Here is a 22028-nt window from a genome sequence, read left to right on the forward strand (position 1 = left end):
TCCCTTTTTTCAATTCTCTGCTATGGCTTTTCTTAGCAACAAATAATCCTTTGTTCATATGACTTTCGTTTATTACCCTTTTGTTCTAGTGCCACGATTGAGTTTTCTTCTAAATGACGGGTTCCCATTACGTGATCGAAGTGCTGAAACTTCGAACGTAATAAGGTCGAATCCTTATGTTCGAAGTTTCAATACTTTGAACAAGTAAAATGAAAAAAAAGAAAAAAAAAAAGAAAAACCGTAACTAACCACTGTAAGCAGAGGGGGCAAGCCCTCCTGCGCCCCCCACACCACCTGCCCTATAAATATACCAACTCCGAGATCGCACTACAGTGCAGGAAAGGGAAATCTTCCCATCCCTGCACTGTACTGTGATCTCGGAGTTGGTATATTTAAGTAGCAAGGGGTAGGGATGGAGGGGGGGCTTGCCCCCTACTTACAGTGGTTAGTTACATTTTTTTTCTTTTTTTTCTTTTTTTTTTTTTATTTTATGTGTTCGAAGTATTGAAACTTCGAACATAAGGGTTCGACCTTATTATGTTCGAAGTTTCAACACTTCGATCACGTAATAGGAACCCTAAATGACTATGTATACTCTGTCTGTATCAGTTCCAGTATATAGTTTGTACATCGTTGGAAGGCAGGTTATTAGTCTATAGTTTTTATGATGGCTTACAGGTTCACTGTTAAGGAGGAGTATAGTTCTGTTCGGGATTCACATATAAATAATTCTTCCTCTGGGCTAAATCTTTGTGTAGAGATGTCAATACTTTTAGTCAGAAGTCAGGTACAGTATCTGGGCCTGGGGGTTTCGAATTAGGAGCTTTTCTTAATTTTGTTTCAGTTTCTCTGGCTGATACTTCATCCCATTTCATATCTTGTACATTTGAACTTCTTACTGTTTCTTTTATTTTTCTGTCCATTCAGCGTCTTTGTTATGTTCCACGGGGTCTTCTTAAATACTTCTCCAAAATGTGTGCATTTCTTCTTTTTTTGGTGATGCTTCTATTCCTTTTGACCCCCCCCCCCCCCAAGTCTCTATAAATCTGTTGGGTCACAGTAAATTGCTGATATCTTACTTTTTCTTTATATTTATCCTGCGTATCTTGTAAGTGCTTTCTGCCTGTGCTGATATCTTTAGTTTATTATTTGCAATTGTATATGATAGATGTTGGTCTGTTCTGATATTGTGCATTGCTTTTACCATGTCTATCTTTCTAAGTATTTTTGTTGATCTGTTCCCTCTTCAATATTCTTCTAACAGTGGTGATTCTTGTATTAATTGCTTTATAGTTTTCTCTATTCAATGATCCCATGATGGCATTTTATTTTCGTTCCTCTCGCTTATTGCTCTATGTTTTTGTGGTAAGACTTTATCTGTTATTAATTTAGCTTCACAGTAGTATATCATGTTTACTTCTGTTGTATCCCATGAATTTCTATTAGTAGTCTTGATTACTTAGTTAATCTGTTTTAACAGACTTCTAACATTTTGGGTCTTATTTACTTTCTGTAATCTATTCTTTTCATCTATCTTAAAATGTGTATCCATCTCTATTAAATCAAGCAACTCTTCCCTTAGATCATTTTCTTGTAAACTGAGAGAGCATTCTTTGCTGTCTGTTTCCTGTAGATATTGTACAGAAAGTTCTAGAAGGTCTTCCTGCGACATATCCTCTTCATCTGCATCCTGCATCATCTGCTATTTCTTCCTATGGGAACTTACTGGCCCATCACTCCACTACGTTTCCACATCAGAGTTGCCACTGTTTCATGCTCTTTCACTTGCTGTGCAACTCCAACTGAACTTTTGTACTGGTTTCCCACCGAAGGCTCCAGAGCATCACCATGTGGTCATATCATCAGATGCTTCCCGTTCCAACTGTTTCTCCATAGTTTGTGGACTCGTTGTTATATCATGCTGTGACATTGCATGAGTTGGATTTTCAACATTAAATCTTTCACTTCACATATAATCCATAACTTCATTTTCTGTTTCTTTAACTTCTCTACTACTAATCATCTTTTCTACTTTTCCTCTTTGTTTTCTTATTTTTTGTGTTGTGAAATTTTCCATATCTGGGTGCTTTTGCCTTTCTGTCTGTGTTTCTCTTTAAATATCTTTGGAACTGCTTTTTCGTATTGATTAGTTTGGCTTTTTCATTTGCATAAATATTGTTCCATATCAGATCTCTTTTTCTTTCCCATGCCCATGTTTCTTTTTTATATACCTTTCAAAAATCTCTGGGTTTTGCACTTTATATTTTCACACTTTCTCTGTCACTTCGTTTACCAGGCGGCCCAAAGTTTCTTTGTCTACGTAATGTTTTTCATGGATTTGTTGTATTAATGAACACAAATTTGCATTTGAAGCTTTTGACAGTTTTACTTGTGCAAGTGTTTTTCTTTTCTCTAATTTCTGTCGTAATCTTTCTGAATATTTTCTATCTGGTAATTTTGGGCCTCTTGCATAATAGTAACAATGCATAATTTCTTCCTAATCATAAACAGTTCACTGTGTCATCTCTTTTTTTGCTGTTAGTTTGTGTCTTTTTTGTGGACTACTACTTCCTTCTAAAGCAGGGTCTATCCTCCCCTTGAGGCAGGCCTTACCTCATAGTAGGAATGTTTCTTTGTCTTGAGGATTCTACTCTGCCATTTTTTCTAGTCCTAGCACCAGTGCACAAACCAGGATTGGGCACTTTTTTATCCTAGGACTTGTGCACCCAGATGTCTTTTTTCATTTTTAACCTACATCTATTCATGATATAGTGTTATTTAAGATACAGTCTATATTATCAGTGTTGCCTTGTTGAAATTTTGTGAAAACAGGGTTCAGCATGTGAAGATACTCACCAAGACCTAGTTTTTTAAACATATATGATACATAGTTGTTGAATTTCAACTGGTCATCTATGATGACACCCAGTAATTTTCTGTGGTCATTATCATTAATATTATGACTAAGGATTTGGAGAATAGTTCCATGTTAGGATTCAGTTGTTACCTTGGAGTAAGGTCTGACAGTAATATAAGGTAGATATGAGAAGGTAACCATCCACTGTTAAAACTGGGGCATAGTTATGCCTTAATTTATAATGCACTTTATTTAGAGATGTTGTTGTACAGTTTGTTCCATGTAACTGACCTGCTAGAGTCCAGCAGAGTGTTGCTGTGGAGAATCTTTTGAGACATTCATTGCACTGAGCTCTCTTTGTATTCTGCAATGACTGTTTTACCTAAGAGAGAGGCCAATATGTTTAGGAGAGTTATAGCCCTTTTATCAAGTCTGTTAGAATTAGTGTTATCACGCCAGGTTAGGTTACAGGGATGCAGTCAGGCTTTCAAATAGTCTTTTAGACTGGTGTACATTGATGATGTGTTCCCATGCCCCCAAAACTTGAGTGTCCCATGTCCAGTGATTTTCTTCAACTTGGAGAAACATTGTTTGAAGTCTGTGTGGGGTGCACATAGCAGAGTGAGTAGCCCATAAAGGTCTTGTGTGATTTGATTCTTGACTAACTTGTCTTTATGAGGAGTCTTCATGTCTTCCCTGTGATAGTGTTGGATTCTCTGTGTATTCTGGTTCCCCCCACCCCACCCCCACATCCCAAAGACATGTAGTGGGTGGATGGTAAGTTGTGTGTAGGGGGTTGTGTGTGTGTGTGTGTGTGTGTGCGTGCGCTTGTGCTCGTGTGTGTGTGTGTGTGTGTGTGTGTGTGTGTGTGTGTGTGTGTGTGTGTGTGTGTGTGTGTGTAATGCAGAAGAAAGACCTAGTATTCTACTTCCATTCCCTACTTGCCTAGCAAACTCTGTAGACAGAGGAGGTTGTCCATTGAGTTTTTATAGGAGCTGGATGTGATGTAGCAGAACTGGATGGATGGATGTAACATTGGTAATGTCCTCAGCAGCACTGGATGGATAGATCTGGTGTTAACAGTGCTCTGCTGAGTATATTCTACGCAAACAGCTTCAATTATGCAGATGAAGTACTGGTACAAGAGCTGCATGGTAATACGGCCTTTTGTGTTGGGGAGATTTAGATGTTGCTCAGATCTTTGTTTTTCCTTACTATTTGTAAGGATGGTGGTGTAATATGTGTCATCCAGTGACAACAAACACAAAAAATACTGACTTGCCACTTCTTCACTGTCTGAAATTATTTACATAGTTTCTGACTTTGTTCATGTAGATTGTTTAATATTTTTGTTTCATTTACCACATTCAAATAATTTAAAAAATATAGAAACGAGCTAAATAGGTAGAAAAATAAATCAGCTACAATAAATATTAGTGCACAGGTACTCACATGTGCCCTTCTGGATGTATCCTTAGTTCTGCAAACCTCTTAACACAGAGGATTATGATTGGGTTTCTGATCCTTACCACATTAGTATGTGTTTGAGACATGGATCCCAAGAGATTCACCTCAAGAGTGAAGCTTGAGAGGTGAATATTAGCATTCATGTCAACAACATATAATATAGGGTTATGATCGGAGACCCAATCATAATTCTTTGTAGTGCATGGTGCTTTAGCTGCTCCATGTACCACAGGTTATAGGAAGAAAAATGCAAAGCCCTCAACAAGCACTAACAGACAGGTAGCAGCAGCACACCTATCAGTTTTTGTTTGGTATTCATGGGTGAGGCAAAGGATCAGAAACAAGGAGAGTTTTTATCAAGTTTTGCATCAGTCTACTTCTCTGAACAAGAAGAAGAGTTAAACTCAGTTTCTGGCATTTTTGTCTGACTGTAATCCTCATTGATTTTTCCAGAAAATCAAACAGATTTACAAGGGACAGGGCAACATTATGAGATGAAATTGGAGACACTTCATAGGCAGGCACAGAAGGCAGAAACAAAGCTGTTTCTGCTTCTGTCACTGTTGTTTGCTGGCTGGCACTGTAAGTATTTGCCTCCTAGCTTGAGACTGAATAATAACAGTTCTTACAAAGGTACTTAACAATTGTTAAGCACCTTTCTAACTGCTGTTAATACTGGGTCTTGTGATAGAGTGATGCTTAACTAGCTTGCATTTTTCTAGAAACTGGAACATAGTCAGGGTGCATCATACAATACAAAATTATCTCAACCATATCTGCTATTCCTGTATGGTAATAAAAAGGCACTATAAGTGTCCATAACTATAATATGAATTTTGTGTTCATTAATTTTTATCTGTACCTTGTAGAAAAATAATCTGTATTACTGTATTAATCCCAAAGGGTAGTAACAAAGAATTATAGGTTCATAGGTTCATACTAGGCTATCTGCCCTAGGGCATTTATAAGTCTAGCCAGAGTGTGTTTGGCTTTCGCCACCCATTTTAAATTAATTTTGCTATGCCCTTTTTCAAGGTTAGTATACTGTGCCTCTGTCTAACAGTGACACAGAAGTGATACCCGGGGTAAACCTACGATCTCCCATCCACTCATCAAGATTCCTCTTGAAGAGAGTCAATGAGGGACTCTGCCTAACCTGGACTGGGATTTTATTCCAGAGTGAAGGGAGCCTCTGGGTTATGAATCTGTCCCTCCAGCATGTCCTATTTTGATAATTATGATAAGCAAATGGTGGAAACTGAGTTACAGAAAATACAGTCAGGATTCCATGACAAAATTTAAAGGTCAGGGAAGTTGCAGGTACATAAGGAGTAGACAGCAGGCATAACTTAGATCAGTAAATTAGTATGGAAAAGTGATAGGAAGAAAAAGCTCAGGTGTTTAATAAGAGTTTTCCCGAGGGTACAGTACCTTAGGAAAATGTGCATTGGCTGCTCACCAGGGTTCATTTGATAAATTTCTTTAGGTGGAGTAAGACAGTCAGTTCCTCAAGGACAAATAGTAATAACATTAAATATTTATGTTTTCTAGGAATTTCCGACAGATGCAAACACATCAGAAAAGAATTACTTCTATGAAAAGGAGAATGCAGAGAAGTCAGGTAGTCCAGAAGTGAAGGTAAGCATAATGCAATGTCCCAGTTGTCACTGGAGATTGTCATTTCATGTACTCATTATGCGTGCACTTCTCCATGTGCAGTAACTGTGTTTATGTTTTCATCTGTTGCTCACAAGTATGGGGGATGTTATGCCATTTACAGTCACAATGATGCATGTTGAGTTTGTGAGACTGAAGCTGTAGTTTCTCTGCTGGACATAACACAGCATTCATAGCTTATCAAGCTTTAGGCTGTACTGACAGCCAGATAAGAAAGAAGGCAGCATTACAGCAAGTAGTATTAACAAGCAAGACTTTGTAAGTTAAAAAGACGCTTTTATAGATTTGTTCTCTCTGCACCAGGATGCTCTTCTGCCTCATTTACAAGTTCAGGAAGTGACTGTATGGAATGTTTCTTCCAGACATGATGCTTAGTTTTGACATTCAAGAGATAATCCATTCAGCCAAGGTCCTTTCCTAGATGCATCCAGGGCGCAGAAGACGACTGCAGCATACAAAGATGCAGGGGAACACTGACACAGTGTAGCAGTGGTGCATAAGAAGTCGCAAACAGTCACTTTTATTAGTAAATATCAGGCAGTGAATTATAATGGGGGAATGTTAGGAATCAGAGCAGTGAATAACAGCAAGACAGCTCTGGCTTAAACAGATGTGAGACATAGGGATAAGCATGTCAGCAAAGTTAAAACTTGAGAGATATGCTCCCATGGGCAAATCAGTGTGTGTGGAAGGTTGATGTTGGTGAAGAGAGAACTTTACACTTTGGTAAAGGAGGTTTTTTTTTTTGAGGTGTATGTGCCAACAAAGTTGTTAGAATCTGTTCTGACCAAACGTTGTATGGTCTCAAAGCAGGATCAAAATACTTTTAACCGTTTTGAATTTGATATAGCTTACAGTCTTCGATCATCGAGACACCAACACCTACCTTACACTCAGAATTAAGAGGCTCTAGGTATGAAAACTGCAATGAGCAGGACCCATCAGACAACCAGGAGCAATTTTGTTTTTGTGTGATCATGTTTCTCCTTTTCCAAAATTCCACAAATTTCCTGACAAAAACAAGCAGTAGTTGCAATCTACAACCTCCAGAAATTATTTTGAGTCAAATTGGAATGCCAAATGTAAAAATAAGCAGAAATCACATGAAGCAAACTAAAATGTAGCTGCAAGTAACAAATTTAAAGCAATGAAAAATGAGCAAATTACTATAACTCGACTGTTGAGCCATACATTGAAAACTTTAGACAATATGGCCATAGTACTTCAGAAGCAGTGAACCTACAGCACTTTTGAAAGCATCTACCATTTTCTTTATTATAATACCTGCTGTATGTTTGCCATAGGTCCTGTTCTACCATTGGTTCTTTAAGGCAATGTGACACAATGCTGGAATGGACAGATTGAATACCATAACTCTTGACTGTCACTGATTTTGCAGAATGTCCATGATTTTCATCATATTTTTACACTGTTCCTTGTAAAATTTATTATTTTCTAGATAAACTACTTCGGGTTAAAGTCAGTTGGTCAGTAATGCCAGACACTAGACTTTTGTACTGCCTGTTCTTCAGAAAGTGAGTGTTGACGTAAACCTGTTGTCAAATCAACATTCTAAGTACATCAGAATGATATTTAAATTTGTCCCAGAATTAGGCTTTTGTTCCCCATTATTTTTGGTTTTGCCCATGATTCTTTTTTTAACACCTTTTTTGAATCATCACTGAAGACATAGGCCAACATATATTTATATAAAAGAAAACAAACCTTGTTAACATGTTAACAGTTGCAAACATTATGCATCACATACATGTTTTTATGTATATATCATTGATACAACAATGCATACATTGCTCATTTCCTGCCTTCCCTTAAACCTCACTTCCCCAAAACATTATTCTGCATACATTGTTCCCACAATTTCCATTTTTTCTATGTAGTTTGTTCCTACCCTTTTCTAAAGATCTCACTTCCAGTTCTTTTATCTCTCTTACAGTATTCATTACTTCAAATACAGTTGGTATAGACTCTGATTTCCATTTTCTAGTAATTGCTTTTTTTTTTTGGCCTCCACCAGAATAAAATTTAACAAGGCCATACTACATCTAGATCCTATATCCCAGCTAAAAAAAAAAAATCCTTTGTTACACCCATTTGCCTACCCAAAATTTATGACAGACTACTCTGCAGGGATTTTTTAAAGTCTACCAACTCATTAAACTCCCAAACATATGTTCCCACTTACCTCCTTCTTACCCATCACAACTCCAACATTTGCCACCTACCTGAGGAGAAATTCTTTGGAGTCTGCTTGCGGTATAAAATACATATGCAACACTTCCAAGCAAAACTCCTAAATTATCTAGACATTATTGCATATTTGGGAATCATACATATCTCCTGCATTGTTTCCTTGTGAATTGCTTATCATATCTCTCGGGTCTATATCAGAACACCGAACATTCAAAATTTTAAGTGTTCTAATATCGAACCCTATGAATTGAAAATTTAAAACATCAAATATACAGAACAGCGAATTTTTTCCTAGGGAAAATATTTGCTGTTCCAAAACACATACACACAACACAAGCACACCAAACAAACAGCAATCCACACACATACACCTAAACTCTTACACCTAACCCTACACTAAACTATACATACATCATTAACTATCCACTTACCTTAACCTAAACCCTAACCCTAAGGTCCATCACTATCGCACAGTCACCTCACCAGCGCCCTAACCCTAACTCACTTACCCTGCCCTAACCCTCATGTCCACACAATCGCATACTTACCTGACCCGCGCCCTAACCGTAACTCACCTAACCCGCCCTAACCCTCACGTCCACACAATCACACACTTACCTAAACCCAATCTGTAACTTTCCACCACAGCACTGAAAATACCGAAGCAACAGAAATGGACAACCGGATTCTTTCCCTAGGAAAAAAATCAGCGTTCGCTGAAAATGGGTCGATATTAGAACACTCGAAATTTTGAACGTTCGGTGTTCTAATATAGACCCGATCTCTCTTCCCAATCTTTTCTAACCTTCTCTGATTGATTCCTGTAGTTATTGTATAATATTGTATATGCCTTATTAATTAATCCATTTTATCAGTGGCTTCTATTCTAGACTAAACTAAAAGCTCTACCAGAGCCAGTCTCTAGATTCAACTAAAAATTCTACCAGAGCTGGTCTGTATATTCAACAAAAAAACACTACCAGAGCTGGTCTTTTAGTTAGGATTCCCCTATCCCTTTTTCTTTGTCTGTACTCTGGTATCAGTCCCTGATAATGAAGACAGTCTCTAGCCGGCAATCCAAATGTCTTCTCGGTGTCTTCCCATTCTATTACCTTTCCTTCTGTAGTTTTTTGCTCCCGATACCTTGGTTCCTTTGCCAGTTTTCTCCAGGAAATTCAGGCTATCTTTTGCCTATTTCCCTAATTGCAATCATCCCTATTGGCAAAATCTCCTTTCTCCGTTCTTGCATTTGCTTAGTTTTTAGAATTTTTTTCTGATATTTTATGAATATAACACTGTGTATGGCTTTTGTTATTCTCCTTAAGGATCTGCATTCATAATCACACTCTTTCCTTATTTCTTGAATTTGTCTACTGCTTCATCATCATCCCTTTTCACTTTGAATTATAGCTTTCTGCTTGTGTTACATATATGAGCCTTAAATACATATAGTTCTAAAATATACCTTAAAATCAGGTATTCCTAAACCAATTTGCTCTATTGGGAGGATCAGCTTACCTCACTTTATCCTTGCCCTCTTCCCCTCACAGATAAAATCATTCAGCTCTATTAATTTCTGTCCACAACTTCTCTGGTTGATAAAAAATATGCCTGACCTGTGTATAAAACCTTGGGTCTATATGATTGTAACTGTTGAAGTGACACCCAAACCCTATATGCAAAAATGGGAAATGGGGTTGTGGATGGATGGATGGATGGATGGATGGCTGAATGGATGGATGGATAGACTAAAATAATTTTCACTGCTTGCATCTTGCTCCCCCTTTCTATAAACAAGATCTTCCAAGTTCTCAGTTTTTGTATTATATTTTGTTTAGTCTCTTCTCACATATCCTTAGCTGCCATAACAGAATCCTTTTTAACTCATACTCCTAAATACTTCATTTTATCGTGTCCCTTTAAATATGGTTATTGCTGAATCAGTTCATGTGTGGGTAGTTTTGTCACTGATTCCTGAGCAAAGAAGTTGAGAGCTATGATGTGCCTGGACATTTTAGATCATCTGTTCTGGACTACTGAAATGATCAAAGAATTTCATTTTGCCACTTTTCTTCAAATGGCAGATGACACAACAAATGTGTTTAATATGTTTAACTTTACTGAAGAACAGAAGTCTGACTTCTGTATAAATTATACCATTAAATGTAATTTCAAGCAGTGTTGTCATTCTAGAAAGAACTTTCCGCATATGCTTCATCTGATTTTCACCAAAAAACAGGGTTCACAAGTCTGTTGATACATATTTATCTGAGTTAAGACACAAAACTATAGATAGGGAGTCTGGCAAATTGCATGAATAACTGATGAAAGATAGAACTGTATGTGGCAGTAAAGAAGACACAATAAGGAGCAAAGTTTTGTCTAAATCTGATTTGACACTGGAAAAAGCTGTGAAAGTGTGTAAAGTAGCAAAGTTAAGTTCAACAGTATTCATAGGAAATAACTTGTGCAAGACTTAGATGTGTGTAATATTAACATGAGGCAAAGTCTGGCAGTAATAGAAAAGCACATTGAAAACTGCAACATGTAAAAATGCTTTTAAAAATGGCAGTGCAAAAAGACTCACGACACAAAAGCAGTAAATATTCAGCTAAGCAAGCAATATTTTGTTTAAGGTATGTTTATCAGTGTTGCAATAGGAATATAAGGTGCATTTGTATTGTATTTTTTTAACTGCATTTAGAAGTCAGATGGACACATGGGATAATTGGGTGATAATACACATTCTTCAGTTTGTATAGTGGAAGTGCTGATGTATCGGGAACTTGAGAAGAAACATATCACACTGACATGATTAAGGACTGTTTTCCTAACTTCTTTAGTATGTATAGCATGCATGGAAAGCACTGGAAAGTTATGCTAAGCTGACACTGCATGAATATACATGCTTGGTTACCCAAGAGGAACATGGGCACTCCTTTTTTATAAGGATTTATAGTACCATTTGTCATTAATTTAGTTGGATGTTTTAGTTATCTGTTTTTTAGTTACCTGTTTATAAAAATGCTTGCATTTCCTGCTTTTAGAGAGTATCACCATGAATTCTGCCTGCTTGCTGTTGAATAAACGTCTGCGGACATCTGGAAAATAAAGTACTGCTGCTATAGAATACTCTAATAATGTTTATTATTTTTAACAATGACAAGCTAGCCATGGTACATATTATTTACAATTGTCAGCCTAGTCAGTTCCAGAACTGAATTAAAGGATAGTAGCACAACAAAAATATGGATCCAGAAACCCAAATCTGGTGAACTGGCACTCAGAACAACAATTTGGACTGCAGATGTTAGCCTGGTGAGTGCCTATAGATCTTAGAAATAGCATAGCTCTGACTGAGGGTTGTCTGAAGGCAGCAAATGGATGCTTATTGTGTTGTTGAAGAAAAAATATATAAAAATGTCACTTATGGAATTTTTGTAAAATATATGTCACAGTAAGCAAATTCAGTTTTGTTTTAAGTATAGCATAAAAATGCAGGCAGACAAGTACAATTTGCATCTATGTTTACAGTGAATGTTCATCTGATGCACACGAGGCTGTTCTAAAAATGAAAAAATGTGCACTGACTGGTATGGCAAGTATATTGCCAGGAATCACAAAGCAACCTGTTGTTCTGCAAGACAGCTTATTTATGCCAATGGAATTCAGGAAGTTTGCAATGTAACTGCCAATGGGTGGAGCCTAAGCTTTTTGACAGACTCAAATTATGTCATCACATTTCAAACAAATGTTGATATCTCTGGAACTGTATGGATTATGAAAAAAGTGTAAATGGCAAACTCTTAAGCACTTATTTTTATAGTGGTAGTATTCTTTAGATTCTAAGTCTTAAACCAAATTTTATAAGTCACAGTAAACACAGCAAGTCTATTACATTTGTAATGCTTTGTAAACAACTTACAGTATCTCAGCAACCACTCAAGTTACACACATAATGTCAGCAACACTGTATTCATCTACCTAAGAACTTTCATGTGAGACTAAGGAGTTCAGTCTGTGTTACTTGGTTGTTGAGATATTTAGAAAACTGTGACAAATATCTATATAAATTAATATAATAAAAACAACAGTTAATATCTATTTGCCTACACTAAACAGAGGTCAAATATTAATGCAGTTGAGTTTGCCATTGTGTAAGCTTTAAGATGAAATATTTTAAAACATTGTACATAGCATGGTTTTGGAATTACTGATGCAGATGTAAGGACACGATATTTGATGCCTAGAGGTGTTTGTAGGAGTTAACTGCAGATACACCTGGAATGCGTCACTTGGATGTAATGAGAGAGAATTATTGCAGTGATAATGAAGTTAATAATTTGAACTGTAGGTACTGCAGTAACTGATAAGCCCACAGTTTGTAATGGCATACCACTGGTTACAGGTCTTTGAACATTGGCTGAAAGTGTAGAATGGTATGCTGCTTTTATCTACTTCACAAGCATTCATAACAGAACGACTAAAGTAAAACTTTGCAAATTAACTACTTCCTAAGTGTTTATCAAGTGTGACAGAAATGAACTGTGCCTGGAAATCTTCAGATTTCTACATGATGTTGGGTGGCAAACTGAAAATGTAAATTTGCCTGCCTTCTTCTTTTGGCAAATGTTATATTCATCATGTTCATCCCTTGCCTTCTGAGTTCTAAAGAATATGCTTGCATTGCATTCCAGAAAATGTGACACATTTTTCTTTCTAGAATGACAATGTACAGTTGTGTAGATAAATATACCATAACAGTAAATATTCAAATAGATCACTTTTGCAGTAGCCTAAGCTGTATGGGTTATGTCCTGCCTAGGATATAACAGCTGGCCAGCTTCAAAGATTAAGAGCCCCTTTCACATGCCTAAACTGTTGGAAGCTGAAGCAGAGCAGGGAGAAAAAACAGCAATCTGGACTCCAAGCCTTTCAGTGCTTTCATGCCAACTAAAGAGGGGAGGCAAAAGCCCTGAAATAGGTCAGTCGTAGATGTTTAAAAATAAATGTTCTCACCCTGACAAACAAAATCATACAGTAAATAAGAGGGACTGAGGGACAGAATGGCTACTGCAGCAGTGCAATATTTGAACATTAAGAGTTATGGTAAGTTTACTTACATAACCATACTATGTTCATTGTGAGATCATTCCTGCAGTTGCCTATGACATATGAGTAGAATGTCTATGCAGAGAAATCCTGTGAGGAGGAAAGATAAGGGTCCATGAGCCCCTGGAGAATCATCCTAGGAAAGCCTGCTGTAAACTAGGAGGAGCAGTCTAGTTTGTAGTGTTTTGTATGAGTATGTACAGAGGACCAAGTTGCTGCCTCTAGAATGCTTTTAGAACTCATCCATTTACAAAACGCCAGTGTTGAAGCCAAGGCCCTAGTAGAATTTGGCTTGAACCTGCTTGAAATTGACTTGTTATGATGGGAATAACAAAAGAAAATAGCATAAAACAACCATTTGGAAACTTTCTTCTTTGACACTGGGTGTCCTTTTTTTCTTACCTTCATGAGAAATGGTGGTGGTGGTGGGGGGGGTGTGGCATAATGGCTAATGTCTTTATCTCTCAGGTACAAGGTACAGGATTTTACCTCTGGTTATTGACTAGTCTTGTAATAGTCTGGAGAGTGATAGCCTAATATTTGCGTATGAAATGTACAACTGATCAGAATTTCTGAAGGCATTAGTTCTGTCAAGATAGTATCTGAGTTGTCTGTAGACATCTAGTGAATGAACAGTCTTTTTCCTTCTCATCTTTAAGTTCTGGAAGGAAGAAGGGGTGGTTGATAGCTTGGCTCTTGGTAAACTCTGATACCATTGTATGACATTTTATACATAAATGAAGGATTTGTTCTCAAAGTTAAGAGCCTCAAATCAGCTAACGAGATTGTTCATATGGAACAAGACTTAATTTTGCCTTTTTCCTTGATTTTTATAACAAATATGATTGTTGGGTTATAGTGAAGAAAAAGTAGTAAAGGAACTCAGTCTTGGTAACTGTGAGTTATTTATCTGAAAGGTTACATATAAATGGCATACATTAGTAATTGTATTAATTTAACTACCTACCTTAAGTAGAAGGTGTTTGTATGCTACACAATGGAATCAGATGAAAACAGACACCATGTTGAGGAAACGTTTCATTACTACCTGGTGTTGAACAACCACTTTGCAATAAATATGATACTAATTTGTATTTTGTATTTTATAAATATCTCATTTAGTTTCCACATAGTAGCATGGGAAGAACAGCATTTCACAGGACATGTCAGCACACAGATCAAGAATGTCTGCTGAATCAAATACAGTGATCATTAAGCAAGAATGTGACATTTCTTTTTTGAATGTAAGTCGTATTAATATTTCTGCTACTACCTTCTACCTGATAGGCTGTGTATGATTTCATGGTATCACTTGAAAGCTTGCAAAATGCTGCAAAATTTGCCACTAATACCCACTGAAGATTATAACAAATTTGCAGATATTTCTACTTATTTAGTATACAATATATATATATTTGCATAAAACCATATTTCTGTAAATATCTCTGGAATTGGACACTTGAACACATTGTTGAACAGTGTTTCACATGCCTGGTTACCACAAATGTTAGGGCCAACTCAGTAGACAAATGGGATACTTTGTACCAGGAAAAATGTGAATTATTTTCCAGAAATATTATTAATATAAGCCATATGTTAATTATTATATTAACAACTTGAACTAGAAGGTGTTTGTATGGAATTCCATGGTAACTAATGAAATCATACACAATTCTGAAAACATTTGTACTGATAATTGGTGTCTAACTAACACTGTTTTGCAGAGATTTACATTTGTTTGTCAATTAAATATACAGATATGCCTAAAATCATATTTATGCAAATATCTCAACATTAAACGACATCTACACAGCTGCTTAAAAACAAATTAAAGATCACATTTGCATGAACAAAACACACACTGGTAGTTGGGGCCTAATCAACCATGGTTAGAGAGATATTACAACTTGTTGCTTAATTATTATAATTAGATTTATGTTATTATTACTTGTGTAATATAAATGTAGCAATCAAAATTGACCAAGGACTGCTCTGGAACTCAGAGAGTAGCTTTATAGGTCTGTTGATTTCCCTTTGAGCCCACATCTGATGAAGTAATATGTAAACGAAAACGTAATGTGGAACGTTTATATGTGCTGAGTTTTGCTGGAGGCGAAAGCTGTTTTAATACTATTAAACTTTTCATCTCATCCATTCCTTCTCTGTGGCTTCATTGTTTCACCTACAGCATCGTTTTTTGGATAAATGTAGCATTATACCTGACATATTAATATCACCATTGTAAAGTGGAAGTATATGCTGAATACGTTTTGCATTTTAACTTTTTTTAATAACTTTTATAGTTTTCAAGATATATACAGTGGATATAAAAAGTGTACATACCCCTGTTAAAATGCCAGCTTTTTGTGATATAAAAATAAGACTATAATAAATCATTTCAAAACTTTTCCCACCTTTAATGTGACCTATAACCTGTACAATTTAATTGAAAAACAAACAAATCTGTTTTGGGAAAAAATATAAAAAATAAAAAAATGTACAATAAGCTGGTTGCATAAGTATGCACACCCTAAAGTAATACTTTGTTGAAGCACCTTTTTATTTAATTACAGCATTCAGTCTTCTTGGGTAGGAATCTATCAGCGTGGAACAGCTTGACTTGGCAATATTTGCCCACTCTTCCTTGAAAAAGCACTCTAAATCTGTCAGATTGCACAGCCCTCTTCAGGTCACCCCACAGATCTTCTATTGGATTTAGGTCTGGGCTCTGGCTGGGCCATTCCAAAACTTTAATTTTCTTCTGATGAAGCCATTTTTTTGTTGATTTTGATGTATGCTTGGGGTCATTGTCGTGTTGAAAGGTGAAATTCCTCTTCATCTTCAGCTTTCTAGCAGATGCCTGAAGATTTTGGGCCAAAAGTGACTGGTATTTGGAACTGTTCAGAATTCCCTCCACCTTGACTAAAGCCCCAGTTCCAGCTGAAGAAAAGCAACACCAAAGCATGATACTGCCACCACCATGCTTCACCGTGGGGATGGTGTTCTTTTGGTGATGCAAAGTGTTGTTTTTGCACCAAACATATCTTTTGAAATTGTGGTCAGAAAGTTCAACCTTGGTCTCATCACACCATAACACATTTTCCCACATGCATTTGGGAGACTTGATGTATTGTTTTGCAAATTTTAGCCATGCCTGGATGTTTTTCTGTGGAAGAAAAAGCTTCCATCTTGCAACCCTACCCCATATTCCAGACATATGGAGAATATGGGAGATTGTTGTCACATGCAGTACACAACCAGTACTTGCTGGAAATTCATGCAGCTCCTTCAGTGTTGCTGTAGGTCTCTTGGCAGCCTCCCTGACCAGTTTTTGTATTGTCTTTTCATCAATTTTGGAGGGACATCCAGTTCTTTGCAATGTCACTGTTGTCCCATATTTTCTCCACTTTTTGATGACTGTCTTCACTGTGTTCTATGGTATATTCAGTGCTGTGGAAATTTTTTGTACCCTTCTCCTGACTGATACCTTTCAACAATGAGATCCCTTTGCTGCTTTGTAAGCTGTGTGCGAACCATGGATTTTGCTGTAGCAGGCAACTGAGTAAATGTCAGGAAAATCTTACTGGGACAGCTGAACTTTATTTGGGGTTAATCAGAGTTTTTTTAATTGATGGCAGGTGTGTAGTCAAGGTGGAGATAATTATGAACAGTTCAAAGTACCAGTCACTTTTGGCCCAAAACCTTCAGGCATCTGCTAGAAAGCTGAAGATGAAGAGGAATTTCACCTTTCAACATGACAATGGCCCCAAGCATATATCCAGATCAACAAAAGAATGGCTTCACTAGAAGAAAATTAAAGTTTTGGAATGGCCTAGCCAGAATCCAGACCTAAATCCAATAGAAAATCTGTGGGGTGACCTGAAGAGGGCTGTGCACAAGAGATGCCCTTGCAATCTGACAGATTTGGAGCACTTTTGCAAGGAAGAATGGGCAAATATTGCCAAGTCAAGATGTGCCATGCTGATAGACTCATACCCAAGAAGGCTGAATGCTGTAATTAAATCAAAAGGTGTTTCAACAAAGCATTAGTTTAAGGGTGTGCATGCTTATGCAACCAGCTTATTGTACATTTTTTATTTGTTATATTTTTCCCCTAACAGGTTTTCTTGTTTTTCAATTAAATCGTACATGTTATAGGTCACATTAAAGGTGGGAAAAGTTTTGAAATTATTTATTGTAGTCTCATTTTTTTTATATCACAAAAAGCTGGCATTATAACAGGGGTGTGTACATGTTTTATATCCAGTGTATATTTGTTCATAGGTAGGTTGCAAAACTGCATGCTCAGAATGTTAGTTCAGACAAAAGCTGTCTAGTCTGGAACTCTGCGGGTGTCAAGAGGTGTGAAATTCCATTAAGGCTAAGTGTGAAAGAGTTAACAAACTCGGAGAAGGAAAGATGAAAACTTTGTATCACCCTTTGAATCATTTTTTGTTTCTCATATATTTTTCAGGACTTCAGCAGCAGATGGTCCAAATACAACTTCTCTGTTAAGGGGAAAATTGAAAATTTCAGCTTTTCTTCTTCAGGCAAATTTTAAGAACATAACCATGCAAATCTTCTCATAATAGAACCAGTAGCTCTTGCTCTAGAAGAGTTATCAACTGAGTCATAAGAACACTTAACTGAATATTTGGTTACTTTAAAAATAGATGCATTAAAAGAACTTAGAGAGGATTTACCCTCAGATGAAGAAAGGGTAGTTATGTTCCTCAAGTTCTCAAAATTGACAATTAAGAAGTTCTAAGATGGCTGCACACCGGTCAGCCTCATAGCTTCAGCTCTCCCAGTATAAAAACAGAATCTGAGAAAGGTTGAACATTTTTTTTTGGTAAATTTCAGTTACTGACTAGTAAATACACTGCTTGAATGCCATCAAAGAATAAATTTGAAAAACCCTGAAAGAAAAAAGACCAGAGAAGATGAAGAGAACTATGGTTTGGGAAGGATTTTGTAGCTGTTCAGCAAAAAGCAGTTCAGGCTTTAGCTTTGGTTCAAGAGATAGCTTCCAGTAATTTAGAGGAAAAAAATAAATCAAATGTGCTCAGAGGTGATTAAAATAAATCAAACATTAAAATAATATATCAGTTCCAACAACAGAAGACTGGAAAAATTGAAGACGATTTGACTAGCCATTCAGATGAACTGATAAAACTGCAAAAATCAGAGGCTGACATGATGAAAAAGCTGGCTGAATACAAGGTTTCTGTAGAAGAACTGTTTAAAAAATACTAGAGTTAAAGCACAGAGTGAGCAGAGAAAACCTGAGATTTTATGCTTTACCAGAGAAACTGGAAGGAACAGACTGCATTAATATTATGAAAGCACAAATAAGCAACTGGACTGGTGTTCCACAGCAGAATTTGTTAATTGAAAGATCACATTAAATGTATTCTCCAAACCTGGCCATGAGAAAGCAGCCAAGTCCTATATCAGTAAAGATGCAGTCATACCAGCAGAAAGAATTGATCCTGACAAAATTGTGGCAGAAGGGCAAAGTATTAAAAATTTGAAACAGCAAAGTGTTTGTAGAAACTGATTATTCACTGTACACCTAGCAGAAGAGAATAAGATTTATCCCAATATCCAGGGGATGTCAAGAGGCAGGTGTGAGATTCAAGCTTCTGTATCCAGCTGATTTTTTTTTTCCTGTTGGATCAAAATCATTTTTGATGCAAAACAGGCCGTGAAGGATATAAACATGTTTATCAAACAAAAAGTGAGACAACAAGCAGAAGAGGACCCTGCTTCACATTCATCCGAAGGTAAAGTTCATAGAGAGACTGTCAGTAAAACCTTTTTCCAGTGTTCCAAAGGAAAATGCTTGAGAGACAGGTAAAAGCACAGGAGTTGATTATAAGAATCAGCAGTACTTTAGACTTGAACCAGAGTCTGGTGTTGGGAGATGCAGATGAAAAGGAAGAAGATTAGTAGCTCTGAAATTAGTGAATAAATGGAAGATTATAAAGCATCTTATCATGTTTGTGAAATATGGTTTTGTAAGAAAAAGTGGTTGAAAAGCACTGACTTTTGTTGACTTTGTTAAACTTGTGGGGAGACTGTAAAGTGCATACCCACTTTATATCATTAATATTTAGAAGGACACTAAGAGGGAAAATTAACTGTAAGTAAAACAATTTTTGTTTTTAATTAGTATTTGTGTAAAACAGTTTTGTGTAGTGTGTGCTCAGGCATTTTAAATATGGGGGAGTCTTTTTAGTGACTATTGTATATGTTATAGATATTCAGTTAAACAAGTACTTTAGTTGTAAGAAATGGGCCTATATCATTTTGTCGAAGACTTACTTTGTTGAATGTTTATTCATCAAGGTTTATCCATCGAACAGCATTTCAGGATTATAACATTTATGTCATTTCCTTATGTTCCATATAATCTCTCTCACTCACTCACTCACTCACTCACTCACTCACTCACTCATTCACTCACTCATTGAATTCTCCGATTTGTGTTCTCTTCTGTCATTATATAACATTAACCTAGAAATGCTTTCATCTCATTTCTTTTACTACTATATATTTACAGACATAAAAAATGAACAAGCACAGGAATCCATCTAGTTCCAGTCTCACCACCATGAGTGTTGAGGAAAAAAATAAATAACAAAGAAACTAGTGGTCCTAAAATTTTGTTGATGAGTTCAGTCACAATAATTTCCAAATTTCCAAAAATCATGAAACCCAGGTAATGTCCCACAGCAGCAAGCCTTTATTTGTTCATCACAGACTGTATATATATATATATATATATATATATATATATATATATATATATATATATATGTGTGTGTGTGTGTGTGTACATGTATTATATATATATATATATATATATATATCATATATTTTATATATATATATATATATATATATATATATATGACATCCTTACAGACACACACACACACACACACACACACACACACACACACACTTATACTACTTATGCTATTGTTTTATGCAGACTTTTTCTTTGTACGTTTGTATAGGCAATAAAGCCACTTATGTAGTTGAAACCTAATGTCTGTCCTGTCTACTGTGAGTGAAGATATCTGAGTTTCACTTTACAGACTCTTTTTTTAATAGGGCTGTTAAGGTTGGGTTGTGTGGGATGCCCACCCCTCTCTAACTTCTCTTAGACCCAGCTCTCTTCACAAGTGCATACACTTTTTTCTTGTGGAGCTAAGTGGGTGTTTTGTACTGTCCAGGATGGGCTCACTGGCTCCCCATCATCAGTGATGATGGGGTTTCTATGAGAACTGAGTGAGCATGGGAGCTTCTTTGTCACTCTAGGAGAGGTGAGTTTAGTCGGATTATAGCCCTGTCCTCTCTTCCTATGCAAACCAGCATCACTGATGAAGCTAACAAAGAATGAGGTGTGGTTAGACTGAGGCATTTCCTGTCTTGGATCTTGAGGTGTTCATGCCCTCTTAAACCTGCCATCTCACTTATACCAGCAACTGTTTATAGCTGTGGTCTTATTCAAAGCACTGTAAATAGCATGCATCACTGGTGTTTCATTCCTATGCTACTGTATATAGCATATTTATCAGGCAAAGCAGTGTTATTCCTTTCTCCAGCTGTTACTGGTACCCTAGGCATTGAACAAACTCAGTTCCCCTCAGTTGTACTCAGGGCTTTATCTCTCAACACCAATACAGCAGCCAGTTTACAGACTTTACTGAACATGCGGCTGTATATTGACTGAATTTCTGATGATGCAAAAGCGATAAACTTTACTGAGACTGATGCATATGCTATGCTTGTATAGTCTCTACCCATAAACAATAAACCATTTAAGCAACTGTAAATGTTACAAGCCCTCCTGTTCAAAGATGGCCAAACCAAAGCAGTCTTTCTTACTTTAATAATTTTGTTTAAAGCATATCACCTTATCATAAAATCAGAAACTGAAAAGTAGTTAATGTCAAATGAATAAAGCAGATATAGCAAATGTCTTTTTGGCTTTTCCTGGTTAGGGGTCACCACAGCGGAACTCCGTTCCACTAATGATTGGCAGTGGATTTTTACGCTGCTGAGGTGCCAGCCCAACGCTCAACCTTCACGGAAGGCACACCCATTCGCACACGCACCTACCTGCATATCTTTATTGTTTTACGCAGCCGCAGGGAGGACATGCAGACTCCACACAGAAGGAACTCCAGCAGACCAAGGATCGAACCGAAGAACCTCTTGCTGTGAGGCAACAATGCTAACTGCTGCACCATCGCGGCCTCGAATAAAGCGGATATAATGAGAGAAAAAACCCTATAGGTAACAACACTACTTTCCTCTTAATATTCAGGTGCTTCATTAATTGTACTAAAAAATACAGATTTGAGTACACAGGTCAGACTCAGTCATGTTCATTAGAATGTTAAGTGCTACTGAACAATATATGTTTCTTTGTTGCTTTGTTGTTAGGCCTTCCAAGAAAGAACATCAATTTACCACATTAAGAAAACTGTCACTCTTTGTATTAAAACAAAGTTGTCCTTTCTGACTGCATTCTTAGTTTATAAATTGTTTAAGCTTGGATCTGATGTTGTCAATTTTCATTCCATCCTCAACTGTTGGGTTTGGATCCAGTCAGTCATTGTTACCAAACCTTGTGGCCACCAAATAACTCTCGAGCTCCTCCCTTGCCCATACTGCATCAACCCTTAAC

General features: G+C 36.8%; 1 protein-coding gene across 1 annotated transcript in view; it reads left to right on the plus strand.

Moving 5' to 3' along the window:
• The window catches only part of LOC122813841 (E3 ubiquitin-protein ligase TRIM39-like), a 212015-nt gene that overhangs the window by 46658 nt on the left and 143329 nt on the right, over window positions 1–22028 (plus strand). Inside the window, exon 2 of the mRNA XM_044086376.1 lies at window positions 5876–5962. Coding sequence (XP_043942311.1) covers window positions 5876–5962 — 87 coding nt within the window. The remainder of the gene's footprint in view (window positions 1–5875; window positions 5963–22028) is intronic.

The sequence above is a fragment of the Protopterus annectens genome, chromosome 10.part0 (genome assembly GCF_019279795.1).
Source record: "Protopterus annectens isolate FY-2018-M chromosome 10.part0, PAN1.0, whole genome shotgun sequence".
Classification (NCBI taxonomy): Eukaryota; Metazoa; Chordata; order Ceratodontiformes; family Protopteridae; genus Protopterus; species Protopterus annectens.